General features: G+C 42.8%; 1 protein-coding gene across 1 annotated transcript; it reads right to left on the bottom strand.

Annotated features, from left to right (window-relative positions):
- Positions 1–26852, bottom strand: wnt9a (wingless-type MMTV integration site family, member 9A). The gene is made up of 4 exons (XM_046322611.1): positions 26655–26852; positions 7184–7443; positions 6618–6880; positions 1–4305 (listed from the first exon to the last, which is right to left on the bottom strand). The coding sequence occupies exons 1-4, from the start codon at positions 26840–26842 to the stop codon at positions 3820–3822; spliced, it is 1197 nt and encodes a 398-aa protein (XP_046178567.1). The 5' UTR covers positions 26843–26852; the 3' UTR covers positions 1–3819.
- Between the last annotated feature and the right edge of the window lie 740 nt (positions 26853–27592).

Genomic DNA, 27592 nt, shown 5'->3' with positions numbered 1-27592 from the left:
TAATTTAAAAATTAATTTATTATTTCAGATTTTCTTGCCTTTGTTTTTACAAAGATGTTAAATAACTTAAATACATTCTTACCAGTCATTCGTGATCTGTTTATACCGACAAGCTATACACATGAGGTAGAGGAAAATAATTTACGTTCCCATAAGACATGAATAAGTGAACATGGACAAAGCTTTGTTGGTATAGTATTATCACAAAGGGTAATACATGTTTGTTTTGTTATTAGCAAGCACAGCACAAATCCTAACAAAAATGTACACGGTGATTGTGACCCTCTAAATATCATTTGTTGTGATCCTTTGCAAGAACATCAGAGTATACCAAAAGTTGAATGAGTTCGCTCCAATACTACTTTGTGTTTGGTCCGTGTGTTTATCTGCACAGATGGCTATGTTAATGGGTACAGACAGAACCCATATACCCCTCACCAATCCCTCAAACAAATGGGTCATGCTACACAACGGGATGCTACAAAAATACTTGTGTAGTATTGTGCAATGTCAATTACATAAAACAGCTGAGCTTTCAATGTGTTGTACTGTATATAAAACAGTTGAAAAAGGGAAGAGAATTGTTGATTTTCTAAATTTGTTAGGATTTGTTTTGTGCTTAGGAACTTCAAATGTTAGCGTTATCTTTAAGAACAATTATGCTGACTTTACAGTATTTACTGTCTCTTGAAGCCTCCACCGCAAAGAAGCCAAAACCCCATACAAGCCTCAAGAAAATAAACTGAGTAAAAAATACAAGTATATAAAATCAGTTTTGACTTAATGTTATTTACATTGAACACATGCTCATAACATATTTGAAAATAATTTATCTTTCTTTTATTTTCATTTTTTCCTATAAAATAGATTTTTTTTTATACATGATCCTCTGACAACTACACAGTGCAGAGCTATGAGTTCAAAAATAGAATATGAAGGACTAAGACAATGACATTGAAGAACAACCATTGTATCATGCCGTCCTTTTGTCTTAAAAAACGTAGAATATAAAACATAGAAAATACATGCAATGTGCATACTGTATTCCTCTCTCCATGACTCAAATGTTGAACATTTGTATCCATTCAATAAATGACCACTGTAGAGAACCACAGTCTTGGGCAGGGGAGTGTGGAAGCTGTGGGTAGCAGGCATTTATGCTCAGGCTTTCAGCAGAGCCATTATGGTTTCCATGTAGCGTGCAAAGTTCTATGTATATGTTTTTGACCATTCTTTATTTGGCATGTCTCCTCATTTTCAAAATGTTTGGAATTCAGCTCTAGAGGATGAACCAACCAACCTTCGTTAGGCTAGACTCCCTTCTGAGAGCATGCTGCTTTTTCTGGATAAATCATGGTGGGTCAAATCAGATAGAAATCCTGTGAGCGTCACTGATTCAAAACTATGGGCGAACTGTAGTCTATCTATCATAGTCGGTGGTCAAAGCTATTTTCGAGGGTATTGGCATGCTATTTACTAATGTTGGTACTCGTTTGGCACTTGTTTTTCACTTACTGATGATCACTTACAATCAAAATAATAATAATAATAATAATAATATATGCCATTTAGCAGACGCTTTTATCCAAAGCGACTTACAGTCATGTGTGCATACATTCTACATATGGGTGGTCCCGGGGATCGAACCCACTACCCTGGCATTACAAGTGCCATGCTCTACCAACTGAGCTACAGAAGGACCACAAAAGATTACAGCAGCAATGTATTCCATATTCATGGATTAGCCTTATATATTTTACCACTTGCCTTCCCAGCATCAGATGTCTTGGTCCTAACCTCCTTATTGCTACCAACTTCCTCTTTAATTGTCTGTGAGATTGTACCATGTGCCTCATTCTTGTCTCTATACCACAGGAGAATAAACCACTGCTTTTTACAATAAACAAAAACACCTGCACTGTATATATTCATAAATACAAGGTCTTTAAATACTTTAAAGGGAAATGATAAAGGGCTTCTGGGGCTTCAGTGCGTAAATGGGGCTATCTTACAATGTTGGGTTCCTCACTCAGTAGTTCATTCTCACCCACTTAAAACAAGGCAAAGACGGTATACCTAAAGGGAATCTAAAGATGACTTTGCATCTGAAGAGTTATTGTAGCTGTTTACAGGGTTGGCTCTGCCTTTGCCACCAGTCATTTTACACTTCAAACATCCAATATTAAATGTTAGTCATACAAATCTTACTGTACAACATAATGGTAACCTGCCTTAAAGAAAATGACTGTCAAAACAACACAAAAGGAGATTGTACCTTTGCAGTCACGGAGTTCTGTTAGCTATGCCCCAAACAATGGATAGAAAATGCATAGGCTACAGCTAGAGCATACATTTGCTTTGTTGTCGCAAACACATTTTGTCACCATAATACACCTTAAGCTTCAGCAGGACTATCTGGAAAAGACCGCATTTGCCTCAGGGTGTTAATTTTGAAGCCATTTTGCAGACATGTCAAGATGGATTTTAGTTTCCATAGCATCATACTGTTCATTTTCAACCTCAACCATTTATCCTTGTCAATCAAATGGTGCACTCTAGAGAGAGGAAGGAAGGATATGAGAGTGTATGTATATAAATAGGGGTTACATTTCTCCTGTACCCATAGTTTGCAGTTTTCTTTACTTTATAGTAGTATTACTAGCAAGATTGGCTTCTCCTTTTTAAACAGAGTGCTAACTAAGTACCAAGAAGCAAGGTGACATAGTTAGGTTGCTATTACTTCAAGCATTAGTCAGCTGATTGGAAGATGCATTCTCTACTGGTCAAGTGGTCGGTCTCCTGTTTTCATGGTGACAATAATAGACACTAGACTCAGAAAAGCAAGGCCATTCTCTCATTGAACTTTCGATTACATGCAGATTTTCAGTTTTTCTTTTTACTATTTCTAAATAAGTATAGTGGTTTCAGTTATTCCCTGAACATTATTTGAGTTCGCCCAAAAGTAGCCTAAAATTACTGGCAAAAAAAAATGACGTTTCTGCACTCAGAAATGTATTCACCAACAATTTCACTCTAGCGAAAAAGAATGAAAGACAAATGAGCGTGTTTCCTCTCCTCGGGAAGGAGTAGTCCCAAAGGGTCCATAAATGATCCACAGAGAGACACAAAGGACACAAATGTGCTGCTTTCCAAAGGGCCTTGTCAAAAGAAATGATAAAGCAAAAGAGAGCGAGAATACACAAACAACAATACATTTGTGTAGTTAGTGGTTTGTTTAAACATATTCAGAGAAGTGGCAAGTGTATATAATATCATTATAATACAATTTAATTTATTTACATACATATGCATACACACATTGGTGTGCGAGTGTAAATATGTGTGCGTATAATAAATCTTACACCCTGTGTTCTTAACAGTTTCAGAATATGGTTGCCATGATTGCCATATGAGTTGTCATTTGACTCCCCTGCACCCTCACTCGCCGCCAACACACACATTTCTACATTGGGCAAGGCCCAAAAGCCAGTCTTTTACCATTACAGTCATTCTATTGGATCCTCATTAACAGCATGCTAGCCGGAGACAGCTGCCAAGTGCTGCGTTTTCTCACTGACACATCTGACTGGATGTTGAATAGGCGAGGTAGCCTTTATCCAAGGCTCTAACTCTGCAACCAGAAAGCATGAGACACGTGTTGACCCGTTTGTCAGACAAGGCCAATCTCCTGCTGCAACCCCAACCCCCATTGGCTGGGGCTACAGGGCATTAGAACCAAACCCACACGACAGAAAATCCCTCAAAGTGCTTATAAAGGTCCTCCAACTCCATTGTCTTGCTCTCTCCTCTAAGACTGGGCTACCCTTTACAGGTGTAGACCTCCTCTCTCTGCGTGCACTGCTTGCATTCGACGTAGCAGCACCAGCGCACCTGACACTGGCATGGCCGGGTCACCACGCGGCTCTGGGTATTGTGGCCCCTGCCGCAGCAGATGGCGTCGCAGTTCTTGTCCTTGTAGCACTTCCTGGCCGAGGTGCCTGGCGAGTACTTGCTGGGCCGGCAGAAACTGGGCGAGTCCTCGATGTGGAGCAGGTCCATGGTGCGTGGGATTGGGTCATTGCTGGGGCCTGGTAAGGGCTGCTGCTGGGGCCGGGCCTGGGAGATTTCCCCCTCCCCCGTGGCCTCGTTGGTGGAGCTGCCCACCTTCAGAGAGGCCTCGTAGCGCTGTTTCAGCTGCTTGCCGATCTCATGGAAGGGCGAGAGCTGCCTCCAGCATGTCTGGACGGTGCAGGAGCCTGAGACGCCATGGCATTTGCAGGTAGTCTCTACCCCGGCTTTGATCACCTGGTGGTGGGAGAGGAGAGGAACATACAGACAGTCAGCCACCACAGGGGATCAAAGGGACAGCCTGAGAACAACATAAAATCAACTTTGACCGACTTTATACCTTGTATAGTAAGCAATGTTTCAAAGAAGAAGAAAAGAAGAAAACTACCGAGACACTCCCCTGTAATTTCTACAGCACAATGGGTCTATGTAATACGTCCTAATATCATGATTAATAACCTTCAATATGAAGACTTTACTCATATCATAAACGGGACATCAATGTATTAAAATGTGATGAGCACCGAGGCCATAATGATATTTTCTGCTGATACTCCCACCACAGAGTTAGATTATCTAGAGGCTCTACTTATTGGTGATAAACTGTCATTAACATAATAACAATTTACATGACAACATTGTCACACTGACGTCACTTCCCGACCAAATACCAAAACATGTGGTACACTATAAGCAATCATTTAAAAGAGAATCTTTGTGGGTGGGAGTGACGATACATTCTGTCATGATAATATTGGGTAATCGAGTTTGCTTAAAGTCATCATGGTTATTACTAGTAGTAAGTAGAGGACATAGCTGAGGCACTTTTTCTGAAGAAAAGATCCCTTGAATTCCACAGCCATGGGAAAGAAGGAGACAGGATACCCAGAACCTGGCCCCTGTTCTTGGGAGACAGGTCCATCTCTTCCACCAGGCCAACTCCATAATACTGCAGTTAGGCCAGCACGTGGAAAGCTAAACAAATCTATTTTACGTCAAATATGTTGAGGCCCGAAGATTTCTCAAAATGCATATAATGGGATCTATTCAACAGATGGCATGGAATATGGACTCAGTTCAACTTGACATACCACTTCTGACCGTTAATGTTCGACAAAGTAACATTTTCAGGAGTGAAAGGGTTGTTGCTTGGTCAAATACAGCACAACAGTAAATAGTACACATTGCGACATAGCTTGAACTCTCTGTGGCAGGCAATGGTTCATTTGTGTACAGCTCAGTCAGCATCAACTGACCACAACATAAAACAGTTGTGTGAAAATCCATAATGCATATTCTCCAAAGGAGGCTTGGACTGGACAGACAGTTTCTCTCCGGTTCTGTTCTCACACACTGGGAAACAGCTTGGGGGATAAGAAAGACGTGGTGCATATTCGCCACACTTGCAGTTCAGTTCAGGAACATTTGAGATGTCAGCTTTAAACTGTTCTAGGGATGCATAGCCTAGCACATTCCAAGGTTTGTGCTTCATATGGGACATGGTACACCTCACTACATGTGCAAATAAGAAAAAACCTGAACGAAAACAGCGTTGTAAATCTTTTATCACAAATCAAATATCCTGAGAGAATGGATTTGGAGAGCCAAGTTGAAGAGGAAGAGCACACCATGGGTCTTTGGGAAGATCTTTCTGTCTGCTAACAATTGGGGAAGTGTGCTTCTGCTATAATTTAAATTCATACTAAAATGAAAATGGCCACAATATGAGAAAATCCGATAAAGATAGCGGATGCCAGGACCTTGACTTTGCTTTGGCTTGACAATATAAGACCATTCTCTCTTCTTTTTGATTTTACTATTAAAATCTCATCCAAGCTGAAAAACCAAACCCTCGTTCCCTCACCACAAACAATTGTCTACTCCCGCCAAGGCACAAACGAAGGCTATTATCTCTCTAATTTGAGAAGGAGAACCAAAGGTTGATAAATGAGAGTTATCTTATTTGACTGAATTTAGCAGTCAATTTAAGTCATTTAGGCTGGCCTTTTATCTTCCTATTAAGTGGGTGCTTTAGAATCTATAGTATGTGTTTAATAACCACAGCATGTGGGTAAATGTTTCTCTGTTGACCACTGGAATGTAGTCATAAAAACTCTGCCATTGTTATTCCTCTCGTGGTCACATTAAATTTCTATCTGGTAATTTTCACTGGTTCTGGTAATTTTGCTGTGTCTTTTTGACTGATGTCAACTTAGAGAACAATAATTTAACAACCCAACATTATATATGTAAAGATGTGTATGTAGGAGAATATATTCACCCTAGAATACGCCCATAGAACTCAACTATTTCAAGAGAGGGCAAAGCATTCAGTAGCTCTACAAGGCCTAGATATATCAAACTCCACTATCAATCAATCAATAACTAAATCACTCAATCAACCAGTGAATCATTCAATCAACCATCAACTATTCATATAGCCCTTTTTACAGCAACAGTGGTGACGAGTTGTGAGTTGTGGTCCCATCACACGAATCAACAATATCAAATGCACTGCATCATCCAACACGGCTCCACTCTACACTCACCTTCATGCCCACGTTAGTGTTGTGCATGTCCACGCGGGCACGCAGGTCCTTGTTGGAGCGTTTGCCCAGGAAGTCCTTGACAAACTTGTTGCTGTACTTCAGGTTGTCTCCACAGCCGCCCCACTGCCAGGCCTTGCGGTTCTCCAGGTCTGGTGCTTCATCACAGGTGCAGCGCTCCATCCGCCCGGCACTACACGCCTTGGCCATGGCGTGAGTCAAGCCTGCTGAGGAGACGGCATACAGGAAGGCTGTCTCCTTAAAACCTGGAGAGAGATATGGAGCAAGGGGAAGAATCAGATATCAGTTATAAGCTACCAGCGTCCTGCTGGACTCTCAAAATAAGCCATTGAATGTTGACATCACATTAAAAACAACCTACAACACCCTACTATACTATCTACTATAGCCATTCAATGTTATACCATTCAATGATGGCAGCATAAATTGCAAAAATGTCTCTCCCCCTCCACCCATGAACATGAGTTATCTGCATGCTGAAAAAGTTTAACTCTGAACATATTACATGTATACTGATATATGAAGTTGAGAAGCTTTTCTTTCCCTACCTCTCTTTAAAATGTTGGCTCTGTAGCGGCCCTCTAAAGAGCAGTTCCACCTCTCGAAGCGGAACTGGTACTGACACTCCAGGGCGCTCATGCTGATGGCCTCCATGAGGGTCTCGGCCACACCCGGGTCTCGTCGACACATCCGCCTCTGCTTTTTCTCCAGTTTGAGCCGGTCGCACAGCTTGTAGTGGGCCCTGCCCACGTTCTCCTCGGGTTGGGAGCTCAGCGGTAGGATGGACAGGGGTTCATTACCTGTCAGTCTGGGGAGACAGAGAGAGATACCCGTAAGATACTGTCAGATGCTCCTGCTGTGCTCCTGCTGGCAACGCTTTGACCCAAGGGCCTTGGGTCAAAGAGAGGGAAATGTCGTACTGTAACACACCATTAGGAGGGATCGGAGAATGAAAAATCAACTACGGAACACTCAGTCAGTACTGTGGACTGGAAATGTCAAGAAAATAGTATGCTAAGTCCCAGATATAGAAGGCTGACCTTTATGGTCTAAGTCAGAGCTGGTTAATGTTCGAGAGATTTCGGCTGCCATTTTTTGAAGGTTGCATTTGAGTACAATGGTTAATGTTCTGGGGAATGCAATGTTTTCTGGAGATTGAGATCAACATTCACCATGTCTGTGTATATAGCACATTCTCAGCAGCTAAAGAACATTCTGTGCTGATTTCTCTCTTTCGGGGTAGCTACCAATAAGGTCGCTAGTCATAACATCGCTGGCTAGCTAGCTAGATTGATACAGAGTGGTTAAAGGACATGATATGACAGATTTAAAACAATGGTCCCACACAGTCAATTTGACCGTCACACCACAGGCATGCTAAACAGTAGCCAACCAATGGAGACCTATCATATCCCAGAGACGAATGACTGTCACTCACGGCAACCAGCGGTGTATAGATTTAAACATGATCACACAGCAGGCTTTACAGCCTCATTATAGAATCTTCATACAAACTTCCAGTGTTCATGACCCTAAAGCTGCAATTCATTTGAAATATAATGAGGCTAAGCTTAGTTTCTAAACACGGTATAGGAGAACATGTGGTAGAGTTGCACTCCTTTCGTCAGTTTATTTAAAGGAAGCGTATATAAAACACACAAGCTAGCCCGGGGTCTGCCGCATAGCTGGCAAAATCCTCCCCGACTGACCAGCGTTCTGAGGTTGTGACGGATAGACAAAGCAGAGCATTACTTTCACACAGAGACGCAGGGGACATGACTGTCAGTCTGTGACCATGTTGGTCACACCATCTGACAGAATTGGCAGGGTAGATGTTCATTATGTGCAATTTCAGGGCCACTTTTACACTGTTAAAGTGAAAGAGAAACAGAAATGGATTTACAGAAGAATTCACAAACAGACTCCTACAACGGACCCAGGCACATAATATGCCATTACTGAAAGAGTTCAATGCCTTTACAATGTCAATGTTTCCCTGCTAATATTGACACCTGCTATATTTGACAACAATCTGGGGTTGTCCTGACAACAGCCATCAACAAGGGATAAACATATTAGATTTACTCTGGGGGTGACAAGGAGAGGTTGTTTTTCTTCTTGTCTCCTCAACATAACTTCAGTGCTCTGCTCAGTGCCATACGGTGACCTGTCTCTGGCCTCTGCCATCAAAATGTTGGCATTTAGCAATGGGCCTTGAGTGAACTTCCCTTCCATCAATCTCAATAAAACAGCAGAGGTTTATTTTATCTAATGGGTTTAGCATGTCACCAGACAGAAAGCTGAGGACAGGATCCTATTTTAGTTACCTTGTCATGTTCAGGTGAATCTGGTGTGTCAAATTCGGACGACACAGTCCTGACCTCATTCACAAAACAATGAACTGATTGCACCACGCACAACGAGAGTTCCATGCAGATATCACCAGGCACATGGGCAGAACAGGAGGCAATAGCTAGTCTAATGAGTAACTATGACAAGTGAACCGTACAGTAACTCTTCAGTGAGGAAAGATTCCGTCCCGGTCTATAAGAGTAGGACACAAGCTAATGAGAGAGAGAGTGAGCAAGACACAGCCAGCCAGCCAGCCAGTCAGCCACTATTAGCATTTAGCTAGCGTGTTCCTGATGCCAATGAACCAGAAACCTATTCAATTCAATTTCCAGCCCATGAGTCATTTGGGTACAACTATTAACCAAAGTCACGGCCATAGAGATTCCTTCCAGATGTCCCAGGCATAGACCATGTTGCAGCGAATGTGAACACTGATTGATTCACAGTCTGTATCTCTTAGAGTTACTGGGTACTTCTGTCATCTGTGTACATCTCTGTGTACTCCTTCAGTCAATTGTGCTACATGTTCACTTTATGACCTCATTTGACTTCTGTCATTCAGAGCCAAATGGCCTCAATGAAGAAGTCACAGAGGTCATGTAACACACAGAGAGAGAAATCTTTCAAAAGTGATCATAACTGATTGTGAAGTGTTTCCCCTGGAGTCTAAAACCATGACAAATATGGTCACATAGTCATACTGCCTACCAATATCCTATTATGTTAAGCCTATGTTAGCGTACGTTATAAAAAAGGTTATTACACATTTTCTGTGGAATACTATACAGTGCTTTAATAACCTACTATGTACATGGCACGCCCCATATGAAGAACATGATCTCAACAGTCCAGTGGGGTAAAGGGCAGGTTTTGCGATTTGTGTATTCAGATCAGGTCAAATGGCTCCTATCTCTTTTTTTTTTCAAAACATGTTTGCCTCTCCTAACTTGTCTGACAACTATGATTTTTTCTAATGGAAACCTTACAAGCTGTGTCTTGACAGAAATTGTTCTCCTTTAGGGAGTAAAAGAGCTTAAGTGCATAGTCGGATAGTCTGGCCTGACTGTGCCTCATTATGTATCGTACGTGTAGAGATACAAATGCTATCTTTATTCCTCTTAATTGTTATTCATGTTGATACTATGTGTATCCACTAATGTACGTCTACAACACAGTGAGGAGAAAATAAATAACGTATCAACTCCTGTTGATAAATGTGTACATTGACAACATTTCCACAACACTTCTGCAGTGGGCTGAGGCTCAATATTTGAATGATGGCAACACCATTTAGAGTACCTGCTTAATTCATTTCTACATGCCATCAGGAGAGCCAAGAGAATGGAAACTCCAGCCATCACTCAACAAGCCCTATGATACACAGTTGACTTCGGAAGTTTACATACACTCATTAAAACTCGTTTCACAACCACTCCACAAATGTCTTGTTAACAAACTATAGTTTTGGCAAATCGGTTAGGACATCTACTATGTGCATGACACAAGTACATTTTCCAACAATTGTTTACAGACAGATTATTTCACTTATAATTCAATGTATCACTATGCCAGGGGGGTCAGAAGTTTTCATATACTAAGTTGACTGTACCTTTAAACAGCTTGGACAATTCCAGAAAAGGATGTCATGGCTTTAGAAGCCTCTGATAGGCTAATTGACATTATTTGAGTCAATTGGAGGTGTACCTGTGGATGTATTTCAAGGCCTACCTTCAAAATTAGTGCCTCTTTGCTTGACATCATGGAAGAAAAAAAAAGAAAAATTGTAGACCTCCACATGTCTGGTTCATCTTTGGGAGCGATTTCCAAACACCTTAAGGTACCATGTTCATCTGTACAAACAATCGTACGCAAGTATAAACACCATGGGACCACGCAGCCGTCATACCGCTCAAGAAGTAGACGCATTCTGTCTCCTAGAGATGAACATACTTTGGTGCGAAAAGTGCAAAGCAATTCCAGAACAACAGCAAAGGACTTTGTGAAGATGCTGGAGGAAACAGGTACAAAAGTATCTATATCCACAGTAGAACGAGTCCTATATCGACATAACCTGAAAGCCGCTCAGCAAGGAAGAAGCCACTGCTCCAAAACTGCCATAAAAAAGCCAGACTACGGTTTGCAACTGCACATGGGGACAAAGATCGTACTTTTTGGAGAAATGTCCTCTGGTCTGGTGAAACAAAAGTAGAACTGCTTGGCCATAATGACCATCATTATGTTTGGAGGAAAAGGGGGATGGCTTGCAAGCCGAAGAACACCATCCCAACCACGAAGCACAGGGGTGGCAGCATCATGTTGTGGGGGTGCTTTACTGGTGCACTTCACAAAATAGATGGCATTATGAGGCAGGGAGATTATGTTGACGCAACATCTCCAGAAATCAGTCAGGAAGTTAAGGCTTGGTCGCAAATGGGTCTTCCAAATGGACAATGACCCCAAGCTTACTTCCAAAGTTGTGGCAAAATGTCTTAAGGACAACAAAGTCAGGGTATTGGAATGGCCATCACAAAGGCCTGACCTTAATCCTATAGAAATACAGGTATGTGGGCAGAACTGAAAAAGTTTGTGTGAGCAAGGAGGCCTACAAATCTGACTCAGTTACACCAGTTCTGTCAGGAGGAATGGGCCAAAATTCACCCAACTTATTGTGGAAAGCTTGTGGAAGGCTACCCAAAACATTTGACCCATGTTAAACAATTTAAATGTGTGCTACCAAATATTAATTGTGTGTATGTAAACTTCTCATCCACTGGGAATGTGATGACAGAAATATAAGCTGAAATAAATCATTCTCTCTGCTATTATTGTGACATTTCACATTCGTAACATAAAGTGGTGATCCTACCTGACCTAAGACAGGGAATTTTTACTAGGATTAAATGTCAGGAATTGTGAAAAACCGAGTTTAAATGTATTTAGCTGAGGCGTATGTAAACTTCCCACTTCAACGGTATGCCTGAAACGTAAAAATATACCAACTTTACTGAACTTAGATATCGCTGAAGGAATGAAATAAGCGATGTTGCCCAGGAGATACAAAGTGGAACCGATTATTCATGAACTTGACAGTCTCAGTAAATGAAGTACCTGTTTTTAGAGAAAAAAAAGGAACAATTCCTAGAGATTTGACAGATGTAAGCATCACGCTCCTAAAGTCTGTAAGAACAAAAGAAACGTATAGCCTTTGTAATGTACCGTACACAGCAATTCAATTATGTTAGGCACAATGGTTGCTCATGGCATAACTCCAGACCGTTTGCTACCGGTTGTGCTAAACTATACATGGGTGTGCCATTAGTACTAATAACAGCAGTGGTGAAACTCCACAGTCTTCATTTTCTCAATCCTATCACCATGACATGTTACATTCCTTAGTGGACACGACACACATCAAGAGCCTCAACCACTACTGTAACTATCACACTGTCTCCTCAGTGATAACTCTCCATAGAGCACAGATGCCTGGCTGGCTGCCTGCGTGGCCCTGCGGCTATCCAAGACAAGAGTCAAATAAAATGTAATTCCTCAAAAGTGTCTGTGTGCTGTCACGTCTGTCTATCCGTTCGTCAGTCTGTCCATCTGTCTGCTTGCCTGTGTGTCTATCTGAGACACAAAGAAATTCTGAAGCTGGAGGGAGGCAAGAGACAACACTGATTCTTTGGGCTACTGCTTTGCCTGCCTAGCTGTGACTGACTTCCACACGAAGGCATGTTTTTATCCAGTTACCAAGAAGGCTGGGGGGCAAAGTGTGGATAGGAGGAGAGATTTGAGAAAATGGAGAAACACGTCAGGTCTTGCGAGAAGAAGCTACTGTGGCTCCTCGTGTCCATGTTTCCGCTATGTGTCAGACCAGTGTACATTCAAATGCTAACACAGATGTGCTCTAATTCCAGTTCCATTTCTGATATCTACAGGAGGAGTTAAGAGGAGGCTATCGGATTAGGTTTTAAAACACTGATTACTTCTTAGAGCTATCCTCAACATGCACTATTTGAATTGTGCTGCTGCGTGTTGCCTAACAAGCACATTCGAAGAGGTGTTAGACAAAGAAGGAGAACCAAAAACCGTACAGGAAAACTAGCTAAAGATCAGTTTAAAGATCACTTTACCTCCATAATGTGACCTATAGGAAACCCAATGCAACACACTCACTCAGACGATGCTGAGTTTTGCAGAGCCCAGTGTCACACACTGCAGCGTGAACTCATTTAACTCACTTAGAACAAAGGATGGAGTCGAAAAGGAGAGTATTGTGCACGTACAGTAGCACTCCAGAAACTGATCTTGCAAGATCTTTGGTCTGAAAGTCATTTTTCTATTTCTAGGAACACAGGAGTTCACAGGTTCTGAGTAGGAATAATGTAAAGCACTGCCCAACAACAATATCTCAATATCTATGATCCTTAAACATAACAAACAAACAAAACTACAGGGTGTACATGGTAAGAGGGTGAGGTATATTTTAACAAGGAGGTATAGTTTGCAGTGTAGTGAGCTACTGCTGCTAGGTCTAGGTCTTACGCATTAGAATGTAAGAGCATGTAGACCTGTGTTTTTCTATCATGAACTGTTTTCAGAGGCTGTTTCTGTTTGAGGTGTTGGCCCAGCAACACACATGGAACATAACACCAACAGAAAAATAATAAAGTTCACTATTATCCTACGTGAGGTAGGATTCTTACTGCTGTTTGCTCAGCTTTGCTTTTTCCTAACACTCACTCATTCACTCACTCATACACTCCTCACTCACACACAGACATCGTCGACGGAGGCTTCAAACAAGGCTAATCTCACTAGTTACCTTGCCTTCTTCCTCCCTGCCTGTGCCTTTAACGGTGGAGTTTGTTTAGGCCTTTCTCTCCACCTGTCAACACTCCCCATTGCCCGTGACATTTACTTTATATACATTTTCCAATGCACAGGATGGCTGAGTGAAAACGACTCATTACGCTGTGTGTGTGTGTGTGTGTGTGTGTGTGTGTGTGTGTGTGTGTGTGTGTGTGTGTGTGTGTGTGTGTGTGTGTGTGTGTGTGTGTGTGTGTGTGTGTGTGTGTGTGTGTGTGTGTGTGTGTGTGTGTGTGTGTGTGTGTGTGTGTGTGTGTGTGTGTGTGTGTGTGTGTGTGTGTGTGTGTGTGTGTGTGTGTGTAGCCACACAGCCCTGGATCCCTGGAGGAAATCATTTATTCAGACGTCATCACCCTTCTGGCTTCGTGTCGGAGCACCTATCAGGACCCTGTCCTGGACTGCTGCTGCACTGGTTGATAATATGTCTGTTAATGTCACTCTTCATCTGGGGTTGATGAAGCGTTTATGAAAGGTTATTAAGGGTTACATGTGAAGGGGTAGTGCAAGAACATTTAACATAATCAAATATTGGCAGCTTGATAATAACCTTGATCTCACATAACCTTTGGTATAATATTGATCATGCTAATGAGTACGTGATGAGCATGCAATGACTGGTTCTTTACAAACATATGCAAACATGCCGAGATGCTGGCGGGTCATTCACACTTCATAACATCAGTATGTCAGAAAGGCAGTTCAGTACACAATCTGCAGTCACAGGGGACTAACTAAAACACATGTTGTGACACAGAGAGCTGCAGTGCAACTAACTGATTGTTCTATAACAAATTTGCTCTTGCTGTTGTGAACTACTTCATGAGTAAGTGATGAACGTAAGACAGAAACCATAACTGTTAATTTTTAGACCTCCAGATTGTTCATTAACAGTGTCAGGCTACATTGGCTTTGATTGACATCTAGTGATGCTGAGTGAATAACTGACCCCCCTACTCCAATCAGATCCATGCTTTTCCAGACTGCAATCCATTGGTGGTTTTGAGAGTTCCAATGGGCATTTGGTACATTACATATTACACTTGGCTGTAATATGAAAATACAGTATTACAATCCCCATTGTCTTTCACCAATGGCTATTCTGGTTGCACACACTGGCGGACTTACCATTAGACAGAAGAGGCCTCAGGCCTCACATCATTAAGGGGCCTTGTTAGCTGGGCATAATAAAACAATATAGTTTTGAATTTGTATTAATCATTTCTCTGCTTGCTCCATACTCGGATCGAGGAATAATAAATAAATAAATAAAATATCCCCATCAAAATCCGAATGTTTTGTACCAAAGCTGACATGTCAGACAATAGAATAAACACGTGTGGGAGTTAGTTTTATGAGGAGCACAATAGTACAAATAACTGGGGCATATACTGTAGGTTAAATAAAGCATACCCAGCCAACTTGACACAACTGTGGAAGCATTGGAGTCAACATGGGCCAGCATTCCTGTGGAACGCTTTCAACATCTTGTAGAGTCCACGCCCCCAACGAATTGAGGCTGTTATGCGGGGGGGACAACTTAATATTAGGAAGGTGTTATTAATGTATGGTATCGTCAGTGTGTATCAAACAGAGGCTACTGAAGGTTAGACAAATGTGCAGCTAGTGTGTACCCTTTCACCATCTCCATCCCACTTGACCAACAGGTGTGGGTGTGCATGTGTGTGTGCATATGCTTGCATGTCTGCATTTGTGTGTGTTTGTGTGCGTCACACACCTGCGCATGCATGTGCGCAGCATTTGTTTGCCTGTGTGTGTGTGTTTCTACGTAAAGTCAACACCTTTAATAGTCAAGAGTCAACCCTGGCTGAACCCTCCTGAAGAGAAAAGCAAGAAACTACAGTTTCTCATTCAGACTCAACTTGCTGGTTTTGTGGTCTGGTGTCTCTAAGGTCAACTCCCTCTCCCCTCTCTCCCTCCCTGTCTCTCCTCTCTCCCTCCCTGTCTCCCCTCTCTCCCTCCCTGTCTCCCCCTCCCTCCCTGTCTTCCCGCTCTCCCTCCCAGTCTTCCCTCTCTCCCTGTCTCCCTCTCTCTCTCCCTGTCTCCACTCTGTCCTTCCCTGTATCCCCTCTCCCTCACTACCCCCTCCCTCACTACCCCCTACCCTCACTACCCCCTACCCTCACTACCCCCTACCCTCACTACCCCCTACCCCCACTACCCCCCTACCCTCACTACCCCCCCTCCCTACCCTCACTACCCCCTACCCCCACTACCCCCTACCCTCACTACCCCCCTACCCTCACTACCGCCCTACCCTCACTCCCCCCTACCCCCACTACCCCCCTACCCCCACTACCCCCCTACCCTCACTACCCCCTACCCTCACTACCCCCTACCCTCACTACCCCCCTACCCCCACTACCCCCCTACCCTCACTACCCCCTACCCTCACTACCCCCTACCCTCACTACCCCCTACCCTCACTACCCCCACTACCCCCTTTCCCGCTGCCTCTCTCTCTCTGCTTTCCCTCTCCTATCCTTCCATCCCCCTCTCACGGGTCTGCTCTCCCCGTTCCTCTCGCCCTCCTCACCCCTACCTACCCCCAAAGGCCAATTTACTCTAAACGAATGCCAATCCCTCCAGCTGCTGGCTCAAAACAAAGCCTGTTCCCAGAGAAAACAAACCACCCAGCTGTCTTACGAAAGGTAACCCAAAACAATGGCATCCAAGCAGACACAGACAGACAGACAGACAGACAGACAGACAGACAGACAGACAGACAGACAGACAGACAGACAGACAGACAGACAGACAGACAGACAGACAGACAGACAGACAGACAGACAGACAGACAGACAGACAGACAGACAGACAGACAGACAGACAGACAGACAGACAGACAGACAGACAGACAGACAGACAGACAGACAGACAGACAGAACCAGGTTCCATATTAAAAAAGCAGCCCCGGGTCCATATAATCCTATATCAGCACTAAGACCTCCAAGACTCTTTGTAGATACAAGCCTGGGGTAGTTTACCTCATCCCCTGTCTGTTAGGGACAAACTACCATGCTCAACTCAGAAAAGTATAAATGTGATCTAACCCTATGGTGGTAGCCAGGCTATTGTAAAGATAACAAGTTTGAAAGAAAATTTGGGCTAGGTGTGACCTCTGGAGGGCACAAGCCATCGTCCCACCTGGTGTCTCATGGGCCAGGCCCTGCCAGAGGTAGTAGGGATGTCAGTGTGGTATTCTCCCTCTGGCCTGGTCTGAATCCAAGGCTGCTGCCTAGGCTATGTACTACTACTGACTGAACAGAAGCTCGAGTGAAAGAGAGAAAAAACAACATTCCGACTGTGGTATCCAAGTTATTGAAAATGTTTAGGTCCACATTTGATCTGTACTGGTGTAGATGACCTACGCATGGTTCATAACAACTTTACCAAGTCCACCAATGAATATTACTTTGTAATTGTTGTCATCGTACTTTGCATCATAATGCCCAAGTTGAGTCACAGTTCTGATATGTCCCATTTGGGAAGGTGACTAGAGGGACAGAGATGACATCATGCTTGGTCACATCCTGTATAGGTCAGCTGTTGAAGATAGGGGACTTCCCTCCAACCCTCCCTCACCCCCCCTCTAAGACTTAGTGAACAAGACTTTGTAGTGTTAACAGACTAGGCATCATATCTTCCCCATTCAGGGAAGGTTCATTTTTCAAACGATAATAACTTACTAAAATTTAAAGTTATATGGGTCTGTTTTGGCACAGAGAGGTTGTGTTATGTGTCATGTAACTGTACAGTATCAATCTCAGGCCTTAAGAAGCAATAGCCATATGACTCAGTCCTCTCTCAACCAATGGCCGATCTTAGCTTTACCTCCTCAATAACCTTTTACTCTTTCCCCCATATCTGGCAAAAATTCCAAGTGAAATGGAAACAGTGTCATTAAGTCTGTCAAAAGGAGGACATGCATCTCCATTCTCAACAGGACATAGCTCTGCTCTGTCCTTCCGACCCTACTGTACAGCAGTCTGGACACACCCTCTACCAGAGTCATTATCAACTAAACTATCGTCTTTCATCTAGAAAATGAAATACATCAGCAGATTCTTATTTCCCAATCTTTTATTCCAAATGCTACCCTGATCTGAACTATTGGCTCTGTAGCCGTGGAGCGGTCTGTACTGTATGCATACAGTACGGGGTTGGTTGGGGAATGAGACCATGGAGTTTGGTAAGAGGTTTAACTGCAGTGTGAGAACTCAAGGCTCCTAGGGTCAGCGGCTCAGTTGTAGTCACTGTGTGACTGGCACAGATTGGGCGCGCCACAACAGTGTCCACATGACTCCCCTGTTCTAGCAAACGCCATGGCACAGAGCAGCGCAGAGCACCCCTGTACCAGCACACCGACTGACCGGCACACCTAACACGTTCAGCCACGGCACACATTCATACACACCCACCACATTCACACACCACTCACACACCATTCACACACACACGCTCACACGAGAATCAGACCACCACTATTTGGAAAGTGAACCCAAGAAAGAAAGTGAACCCATTGTATATTAAAAGTGTACTTTTTGATAATACTCTGTACAATAGTTAATTGGTTATGCAGATTTTAGATTTGTAACACACACATTTACTATTTTACTCTTACTGTACAGTGGGCATTTCACTTCCAAGGGGTATCCAAGCATGTAAAGTCAAACCACTATCAGAAAAACAGTAGCTGTTTTCAACCATGCATTAACGGTTATTTACAGTTTCTACTGAGAGATTGCAAGGTTTCCTTTCTTCTCTCTCGATCAGGGAATTCAAATAGAATTACTAGAAAGCCAGCAGAAGCTAAATTCAATACTCAAGCTGTAAAGCCAGTAAGGGTGGTAGTGGTACAGTATATTGTTTGCACTGCAGTCCTAAGTAGAAACATGAATGAATGAAGGTGATAAACTACCGTCCTGTAGCTACACACTGGTTATAACATCAAGGTACTAACTCTTAGTTACAACTGAAGAGATGTAATTTTGGCTCACTTTACATGAAGTACATCCACCTGGATTCAATCTAGTCATAATGAGATTCATATGGTGTTCCATATGGGTAAGAATCAACATACACTGAGAATTTATCACCCAATAAAATATGAATTTACTTCATGATTCTGACTTTGGTTTTTGCTAAACATTCCGAGACCTTAACTCTAGATTCTACATGTAGATTCCTTTCTCAAGGTATCCTGCTATGGATCAGAGACAACATGGGGTAACGTGCTGCTTTGTGCTACCTGCCTGTATGGCAAGACTGCATGTAACTGCATACGACCTCCTTGAACCCATTACGACCTGAAAATGAGGTAAGAAGAGTAGAACAGATGACTTTTCGAAGCCAGAATCCAAAGCAAGCATTTGTCAATCTGGCTCATCCTGGCTGGAGACAAGGGCCACACACACGCACACACACACACACACGCACACACACACGCACACACACGCACACACACACACACACACACACACACACACACACACACACACACACACACACACACACACACACACACACACACACACACACACACACACACACACACACACACACACACACACACACACACACACACACACACACACACACACACACACACACACACAGAGACACACAGGCGTTCTCCCACAGACTTGGGTAAAAGAGGAAATTGGCCTGTGGTTAAGGACGGAAAACATATGACATGGCAATCCTGCTAATTAACATCAGATCATCAATCCCAGACCACTAAAAGCATCATGATTCTATATTGGTTTTCCTGTTTTGCAAATTTCCCTTGTCGAGGCTATGTCCCGAGCCCCATCTGTAAAGAACATCATGTGTCTAACTCTATACCTTCTGTTACCAATGAGAATTATTTTCCGTTCCATATCTGCGAACTACCAGCCATGAAGTACACAGCTGACTGGTAAAGGCTGGATAGGAGCAGGAGCCACTCCCTCCTTTTAAAAGACAATATTTCTTAACTGTGGTCGGTCTCGGCATGCTGACGATACCAGAACCTTAAGCCCTTCGGATGTGAGTGGGCCAACACATATTTTAAAGACCTTCCCAAATGCAATAATGCCATGTAATCTTCAACATATACACTAAAACCATATCATTATACTGTACAGAGTGTATCCAGATTATCCACTACCCAGGCCACTGCAGACATCAACTAAAACCTTCACAACAAAGGTGTGTGTGAGTACGCAAACCTCCAAATGATTCAACTCAAAAATATAACTATTCTCACTCCAACAGGCAACATTTAGTAGAGGGACCATTTCCATGACAGACTGCCTTAACCTGCTATTCAAGGAGAAATTAAATAGAATGAATTCTTATTTCTACAGAACAATACAGCAAGGCCCTGCTGTGAGTGGGCTGAGTTGAGTGACATTGAACATGCAAGTGGATCCAAGTCAGCATTTTGTACTTTACATTTATTTTGACCACAACAAAAAAAAATCCTGAATTTGTACTTAGATTTGGCTGTTTTCACATCTCATTTCCAACTCTCCTAAGGTTACACAAAGGGGTTAAAAGGTTTTGAATGAGACTTATCCTGGGCTCCAGAAAGAGGCTGCTCCCCCCTGTGGTGGCTATGGGCATAGCATCCCTTTCACCAGATGCTTCGTGGGAGGACATAGACCTAACACTACACAGTGCAAACTCTTACTCATAAGACAAGCTTGAAACAGTACTGTGCCAAACATACCAGGATGGACAAAAACACAAAGATAACAAAGCTCTCTCTCTCTCGTTCTGTATTCACAAAGGGCATATGGGTGTTTAATCTAAGCCTCCAGCAGGTTTGTGTGGTGTGATCTCACCACTAGCCAGACTCCATGTGATCACAGCTAACCCCAAGCAGCCAGCGCTAAAAGAGAATCCTATCTTCTTGGCTCACGGTAAAGTGATACCCTTTGAGGTGTGGCTGCAGCCACAGGATATCCTCTGAAGTTGGGAAATCCCTCTATCCCAGGCAGGGAACGCTTCCCACTCTGCCTGCGCCCTGCCTGTGAGCTAGCCTAGTGTCAGGGCTAATCAGTGCTTAAGGCTTCTGTAATGAGAAGCCCACCACCACTGTCTGCCAGCCTAGCCCCACGCCAACACCAGCCCTGAGCCCACAGTCACCCTTATTGACTGGTAATCACCCTGCATCTTTACACAAACCACTGGTATACCAGCAGCAGCACGCACATGAGGGGAGCAGGGGGAAGTGTTTACATGGAGACTGGCTGTTGAGCAGCCTATAACCTCTTGTTTCATCTCCATACAACACTGGAAGCACACCAAATGGAGTTTGAACCTGGTCTTCCACCCACCACAACAGTGTTAGGACGCTAAGCTAAAGCCTAAACATTAACGCTGGAGACAGTGGAGAAGCAGCACAGTGAGTATATTGAAGGCTACAAATGAATCTGCTTTGTTACGTTGTTTTAGGCATATTGCGACTTCCTCTTAATAATATGGCTGAAAACAATGACCTTTGGGAGCTGGAACTGAGGGCAGGGAACATAAGGCTGTCGAAGCAATAAACAACCCTATTAACACTCATTGTGATGCCTTAGTGCAGGGGTTCCCAACCCTTTTTCCTCAGGGCCCCCTTTTTCACATTTAAAAAATGTCACCCAAACACACTAATACAATACCAGTTTAATTTGATGCATTTGAGGAACTTAGAAACATTTTGTTTTGAAGATAATGCCCTGCAATTCTACATATATACAGTAGTTTAACAAGACTCATGACACATTTTAGGTAGGCTATTTCATGATAATAATAATAATAATCATAATCATTTAGGGCTCCCGAGTAGCGTAGCAGTCTAAGGCACTGCATCTCTGTGCTAGAGAGAGCACTACAGACCCTGGTTTGATTCCCGGCTGTATCACAACCACAGCCCGTGATTGGGAGTCCCATAGGGCGGTGGACAATTGGCCCAGCGTCGTCCGGGTTTGGGTTTGGCCAGAGTAGGCAGTCATTGTAAATAAGAATTTGTTCTTAATTGACTTGCCTAGTTAACTAAAGGTTAAATAAATAAAAATATATATAGATAATCATAATCATCATGGATGAGGAAAATAGTTGACACCAAATGTTATTCCGCTACCAAATATGTTTTATGATGATAATTTATATGAACCCTCAATTTAATTATACATATTATCTTATACAGAAAGTGATTAGATCAATTGATAGTGACAGTCACACATTGTATAAGATCACTTTCCAAGAAAATAACAATTTCTTTGATTCCTCGACTTTAGAAGGTCGTAGCTCAGCTTCTGAATGCCATAGAGACAAATCAAAGATATTCCCATGTGCATCAGAGTCACGTCTTCCTCTGGCATTTTACCGTTTGTTTCTAGCCTAAAGCATTGTGGATTAATGCATTTTATATTGGTATAAACAATTGTGAATTGTAAAAAGAATTACATTTAAAAATACATCTAATCCTCAAATCAAGGAAAGCCCCCCCCCGAAACACTGGCGCCCGCACCCCCTATGTTGGGAACCCCTGCCTTAGTGATTGGTAATTCACCATACGTAGCGTAGCTGTGGGTATGGTTACTGTATATGCCGCAGCAAGTAAACTAAATAAAAACAAATGTCTGTTTGAGTCAGTTAAAGGCTTGCATTGAATGCAGTTTACAAGACCACAAAAGGCCTTTCCATGGGCCAAAAGTAGCATTTAAATGAATGAAGTTAGCTTGTTTAACAGCATTCTGCTGAAACTCCTTAAGGTGAACTCTTCAGCTGGGGTCAACTAAGTGAACAATCTCACTCCCTTCACTTCTCGAAAATACAACCCAACAAAGAATATTCCATCAAGGTACAGTATTGTCTAAGCATGAGAATGAAACTGCAGCTAACTTCCCCAATGGTAAGCATAATGATACTGGGCTGTGAGGGAGAAGCAGCACCTGCCACAACAGGCTCAACAGGGGAAAGTAAATGAGTGCTCACATTCTTGTGGTAAAGGATGACAATTTGAGTGGGTGCTTGACCACGCTAGGAATCCCACCCCACCTTCAGAGACGGTGTGTTTACTTTACACTTACCACCACACTCGGGAAATTGGGTATGCAACATCGACCATCTATTTTCAGTAAATCAGTACCCAGGAAGAAGGCCGGAGGATGTGCTGTCCTCGTGCTCATGGCAGATATTTATTTGAACAAGTGTGTGTTAGTATGTATACTCCACTCAAAGTCAGACAGCCCAGGTACAGTGTCTGTCTGTCTGTCTGTCTGTCTGTCTGTCTGTCTGTCTGTCTGTCTGTCTGTCTGTCTGTCTGTCTGTCTGTCTGTCTGTCTGTCTGTCTGTCTGTCTGTCTGTCTGTCTGTCTGTCTGTCTGTCTGTCTGTCTGTCTGTCTGTCTGTCTGTCTGTCTGTCTGTCTGTCTGTCTGTCTGTCTGTCTGTCTGTCTGTCTGTCTGTCATAGGTAACCAGGCAGGGAGTCTGCAGGGCTTGTCGGCACTGTCTGAATGGAGGAAGGAGGCCAGTGGACTGATCAGAACAGGCTTTTCTCACTGTAGGAAGTTGGTATTGGTCTCAGTAGGGGGCAGACGTGCTCCCCTCTGAGATGATGCCTGGAGAGGATAAAACACGCTCAGTAAGGGACTTGGGAACAGTGGACTCTTGGGTGTGTGTTGTTGCTGTGTGTGTGTGTGTGTGTGTGTGTGTGTGTGTGTGTGTGTGTGTGTGTGTGTGTGTGTGTGTGTGTGTGTGTGTGTGTGTGTGTGTGTGTGTGTGTGTGTGTGTGTGTGTGTGTGTGTGTGTGTGTGTGTGTGTGTGTGTGTGTGTGTGTGTGTGTGTGTGTGTGTGTGTGTGTGTGTGTGTGTGTGTGTTGTGTGTGTGTGTGTGTGTGTGTGTGTGTGTGTGTGTGTGTGTTTTGCTGTGTGTGTGTGTGTTTGTGCGTGCAGGCAAGTGGGCATGTGTGTTGCACTAAGTGTCAGTGGTGTCCGGTTTCTGGGTAGTCGGTTTGGCTTTGGGGCAGTACCAGAAACATTTTCTGTATATCTATGGCACCTATGTCATCTGTTTGTCTCATGTTCTCTGGTTTAAAGGGATAATTCATTCACTGACACTCATCTCATTCATAGTGTCATCACATCCTCACACCAAAGGACCCTTTGCGCTTCAATCGTATTACATGCAACTGGATAGTTATTGAGGGCCAATGGTTATGTTGTTGGATGGTTATGATCTACCACTGTGTCCCTATACCTCAAAAGCTCACTTGATACACATGTGACTTTTAGCGATGATGTGGTTTCTATACCACCGGGCTGCTGAACAACTCTCACATGTATCATTTTCAAGACAGCATAACAGTCCAGACTGAACTAGCATAGGTCTAAACTTTACAGTAAGAACACTACGTTACCCTAACATTAGGGGTTACTTATGTTTATTATCTGTAATAACATGTCGGATTTATGGTGATAGTAACTTCCTCTATCAACATACTGCACCGGTCAGGGGACATAACCTTTTCAGGAGTGACACATTAGACCTAAACGGACAATCCTATCATATCACACAACCTCTGGCAATGCAAACCATGATCGTGATCCAAAAAGTAATTATTTCCAAACAGTGCTATTCCTTCCTTCCACCCTAGTCCGCTTTGTCCGGTCCTTCCTAATTTATTGGTTTCCTTATATGAGATCTGAGAGAAGGTTAGACCCAACTCAGCAGCCCCTGAGGCATAACAAACCAGTTTACAGCTTCATAATGTCCAACGGGTCCTGGAGGGCCCCTCCCATCCCTGTGTCCCCCCACTGGTTCACAGCTAAACAATGCCCTTATCGTATATAGGCGGCAGGTAGCCTAGTGGTTAGAGCATTGGGCCAGTAACCGAAATGTCGCTGGTTCGAATACCCAAGCCGACAAGATGAAGAACCTGTTGATGTGCTCTTGAGCAAGGCACTTGACCCTCATTTATTTCAGGGGTGCCGTACTGTCGCTGACCCTGTAAAATAACACATTTCACTCTGCCTATCTTCTGTATATGACAATAAAACATATATATTTATTTGATACCCCTGGAACTATACTGCTGGTGTTATCACTCACTCTAATCACTCCACAATTTGTTAAATACAGGTTATAAATAAATCTTAAACCTTAAATAAAAGTTCAATTAAAATACAATTAAACCAGCCTAAATATTTCAGTGCTGCCAGGAGTTCACATTTGTTAGTGTGAATGACTCAAATCAACTTCATGAGATCTATTGTTTGCAACACAAGGTGGTGGTGATTACTTCTGTCATCAACAATCTATTGTTTGTATATTTTAGACAGAATGTGATTGGAATGATATGGTGTTCATGGTAGAATAAATGATCCCTAAAAATAATATTACGATTCTGACTGAACTCTCATAGTTGCTGTAATCTCATAGTTGCTGTAAGGTTGCAGGTGCCACTGAGAATAGATTAGTGATATATAAACCACCAACTGGGGAGGAACTTTGTGTTATAACATATCCAAGCTACAACATGCCTGCTGTAGGCTACTTGTATCCTTCACACAAGAGATTTGAAGGTGATATTGCATTTATTTTCTTGCTATCTATAGGTTAATGGTCTTACAAGGAAGTCTGAATCCTAATTAATGAAATTCATCAGAAAAGACAAAGGCTGCCAGTAGACTCGATATATTGAGGTGGTCATAGCAGGCTACACCTTAAAAACGAAGGTGTTCCATGGGAATAACGTGTTTAATTGTTCATTAAATTAAAAAATGTATATATACTGTCCTTGATATGATAGTATCTCATGAGATTGGGCAACGAACTGTAAATACTGGATACATTCTTTCAAACTGTTTCTAAATTTAGTGGGAGCGCGAACCATATGCCAGAATTTTCTCTATATCGATGTTTATGCTAGACGGGGTGTTTTCTATGCAAGCTGAACAAACGTTTCAGACACCGGTTAAGTGAGCTGCATTGCTTTATTGTAACCAGCTGTCGCGACTGAAGCCTTCACTCACCTTTCGCCCCATGTCTGTTTTCAGAGCCGAATTCAACAAAATAATCACACTACTCTGCTACTTTTCATTCAAATATGCCTGATAGGCCTATCAATGGCTTAGCGTAGGATACCTGTCAGAAGACTAGTAGCTTTTGGGATCAACTTTCTGTTGAACAACACTTGTCAAAACTAGCCCTATTAGATCCATGTGAATGTGTTAGGCAAATACATGCTGTGTGTCTAAACCTGCCCAGAGACAGCTGATTATGGTTATTTTACTGTAGATAATCCCAACTCCTACTCCCCTTAAAAATATATATGTTACAGCATATTACCCACCCCAAAACCATCGGTAGATTGAGCTATTACACCGGTCTGTAAACCCACTGCAATGCCGACTAATTAATCTCACATCTACCTGCTCTCACCACCCGCAGTGACAGCCTACTCCGCTACCCAGGTGTCTCTGAACTGACAGTTCTGTGCAACAATGTTGCGGATACTTGAAATATATCACAATATAGCTACAAGGACACCATGCAGTAAGTAGCCTAACCTATTCATTTGCACCACGTTTGATATTATTAGAGGACACATCAACAGGGATGAATGAGAGTGCCATTCTTATGCCATATTTACGCGATACGAAAGTTGAAACAATTGAATGAACCGTATGCTAATATAAGTAAAGCAATTTATCCGCTCTATCAAAGTTGCTCTAAGAGCGCATGATATCTCGTAATAAACTCTAATCAATGACAGTGTCATGAACATGTGGATGGATACAGTGCCTACCCGAAATAAGCTGTTGTCGGTCCGGGCAAATTGAAAAGGTACACTATAACTGTGAACGATAACCATCCCAGGAGTAGGTGTCCATCCAGCATTTTGCTGCGGCTCCAGGGCAGATCATTTCGTTTCTCCTGAGTAGCTGTATAAAATCCCTTGTTGTACGTTCGGCACTTCTTATAGAGAGAGGACATTTGCGCTCCTCCCATTAGCGGAGAGCAAATCTGAGTGAGGGAAAGGGAGTGGATGTGTGTGTGTGTGTGTGTGTGTATGAGAGAGTGAGAGAGAGAGAGAGAGAGAGAGAGAGAGAGAGAGAGAGAGAGAGAGAGAGAGAGAGAGAGAGAGAGAGAGAGAGAGAGAGAGAGAGAGAGAGCTTGCATTGTGAACCTGTTTGTTGCAGATTATAAATATAAATGACTTTCAATATTTTAAGTATCACTGATGTTGTCAAACTGATGTTGTCACACACACTCACAGCCTACCTTGACAGATTGATCATATAGACCTGTTAAAAGTTTTTGTTATAGACCAAAAATAATATTATTATGGACTAATTTGTCAAGAACATATATACATCATATACATCAAAACATGTTATATATATCATTGTAGAATAATAGTGAAGACATCAAAAGTATGAAATAACACACATCAAATATATTTCAGACTCTTCAAAGTAGCCACCCTTTGCCTTGACAGCTTTGCACACTCTTGTCATTCTCTCAACCTTCATGAGGTAGTCACCTTGAATGCATTTCAATTAACAGGTGTGCCCTGTTCAAAGTTAATTTGTGGAATTTCTTTCCTTCTTAATGCGCCTGCCTGACCACTCTGCCTGCCCCTGACACTGAGCCTGCCTGCCGCCCAGTACCGTTGCCCCACCTCGTTTACTGACCCCTGCCTGTCTATTGCCTGTCCCTGATGGAATATTAAACGTTTGTTTA

Source organism: Oncorhynchus gorbuscha, linkage group LG22, assembly GCF_021184085.1.
Source record: "Oncorhynchus gorbuscha isolate QuinsamMale2020 ecotype Even-year linkage group LG22, OgorEven_v1.0, whole genome shotgun sequence".
In the NCBI taxonomy this organism is placed as follows: Eukaryota; Metazoa; Chordata; class Actinopteri; order Salmoniformes; family Salmonidae; genus Oncorhynchus; species Oncorhynchus gorbuscha.
The sequence above is the reverse complement of the archived record's forward strand: the minus strand, read 5'-3'. Positions and strand labels throughout refer to the sequence as shown.

Excerpts from the sequence above, each read along its gene's own strand:
- wnt9a (XM_046322611.1), bottom strand. The coding sequence starts at position 26,842 with ATGTCCTCTCTCTATAAGAAGTGCCGAACGTACAACAAGGGATTTTAT. Across the intron at positions 7,444-26,654 it reads CCGACAACAGCTTATTTCGG|ACTGACAGGTAATGAACCCC; the intron begins GTAGGCACTGTA and ends CTGTCTCCCCAG. Across the intron at positions 4,306-6,617 it reads ACACTAACGTGGGCATGAAG|GTGATCAAAGCCGGGGTAGA; the intron begins GTGAGTGTAGAG and ends TCCCACCACCAG.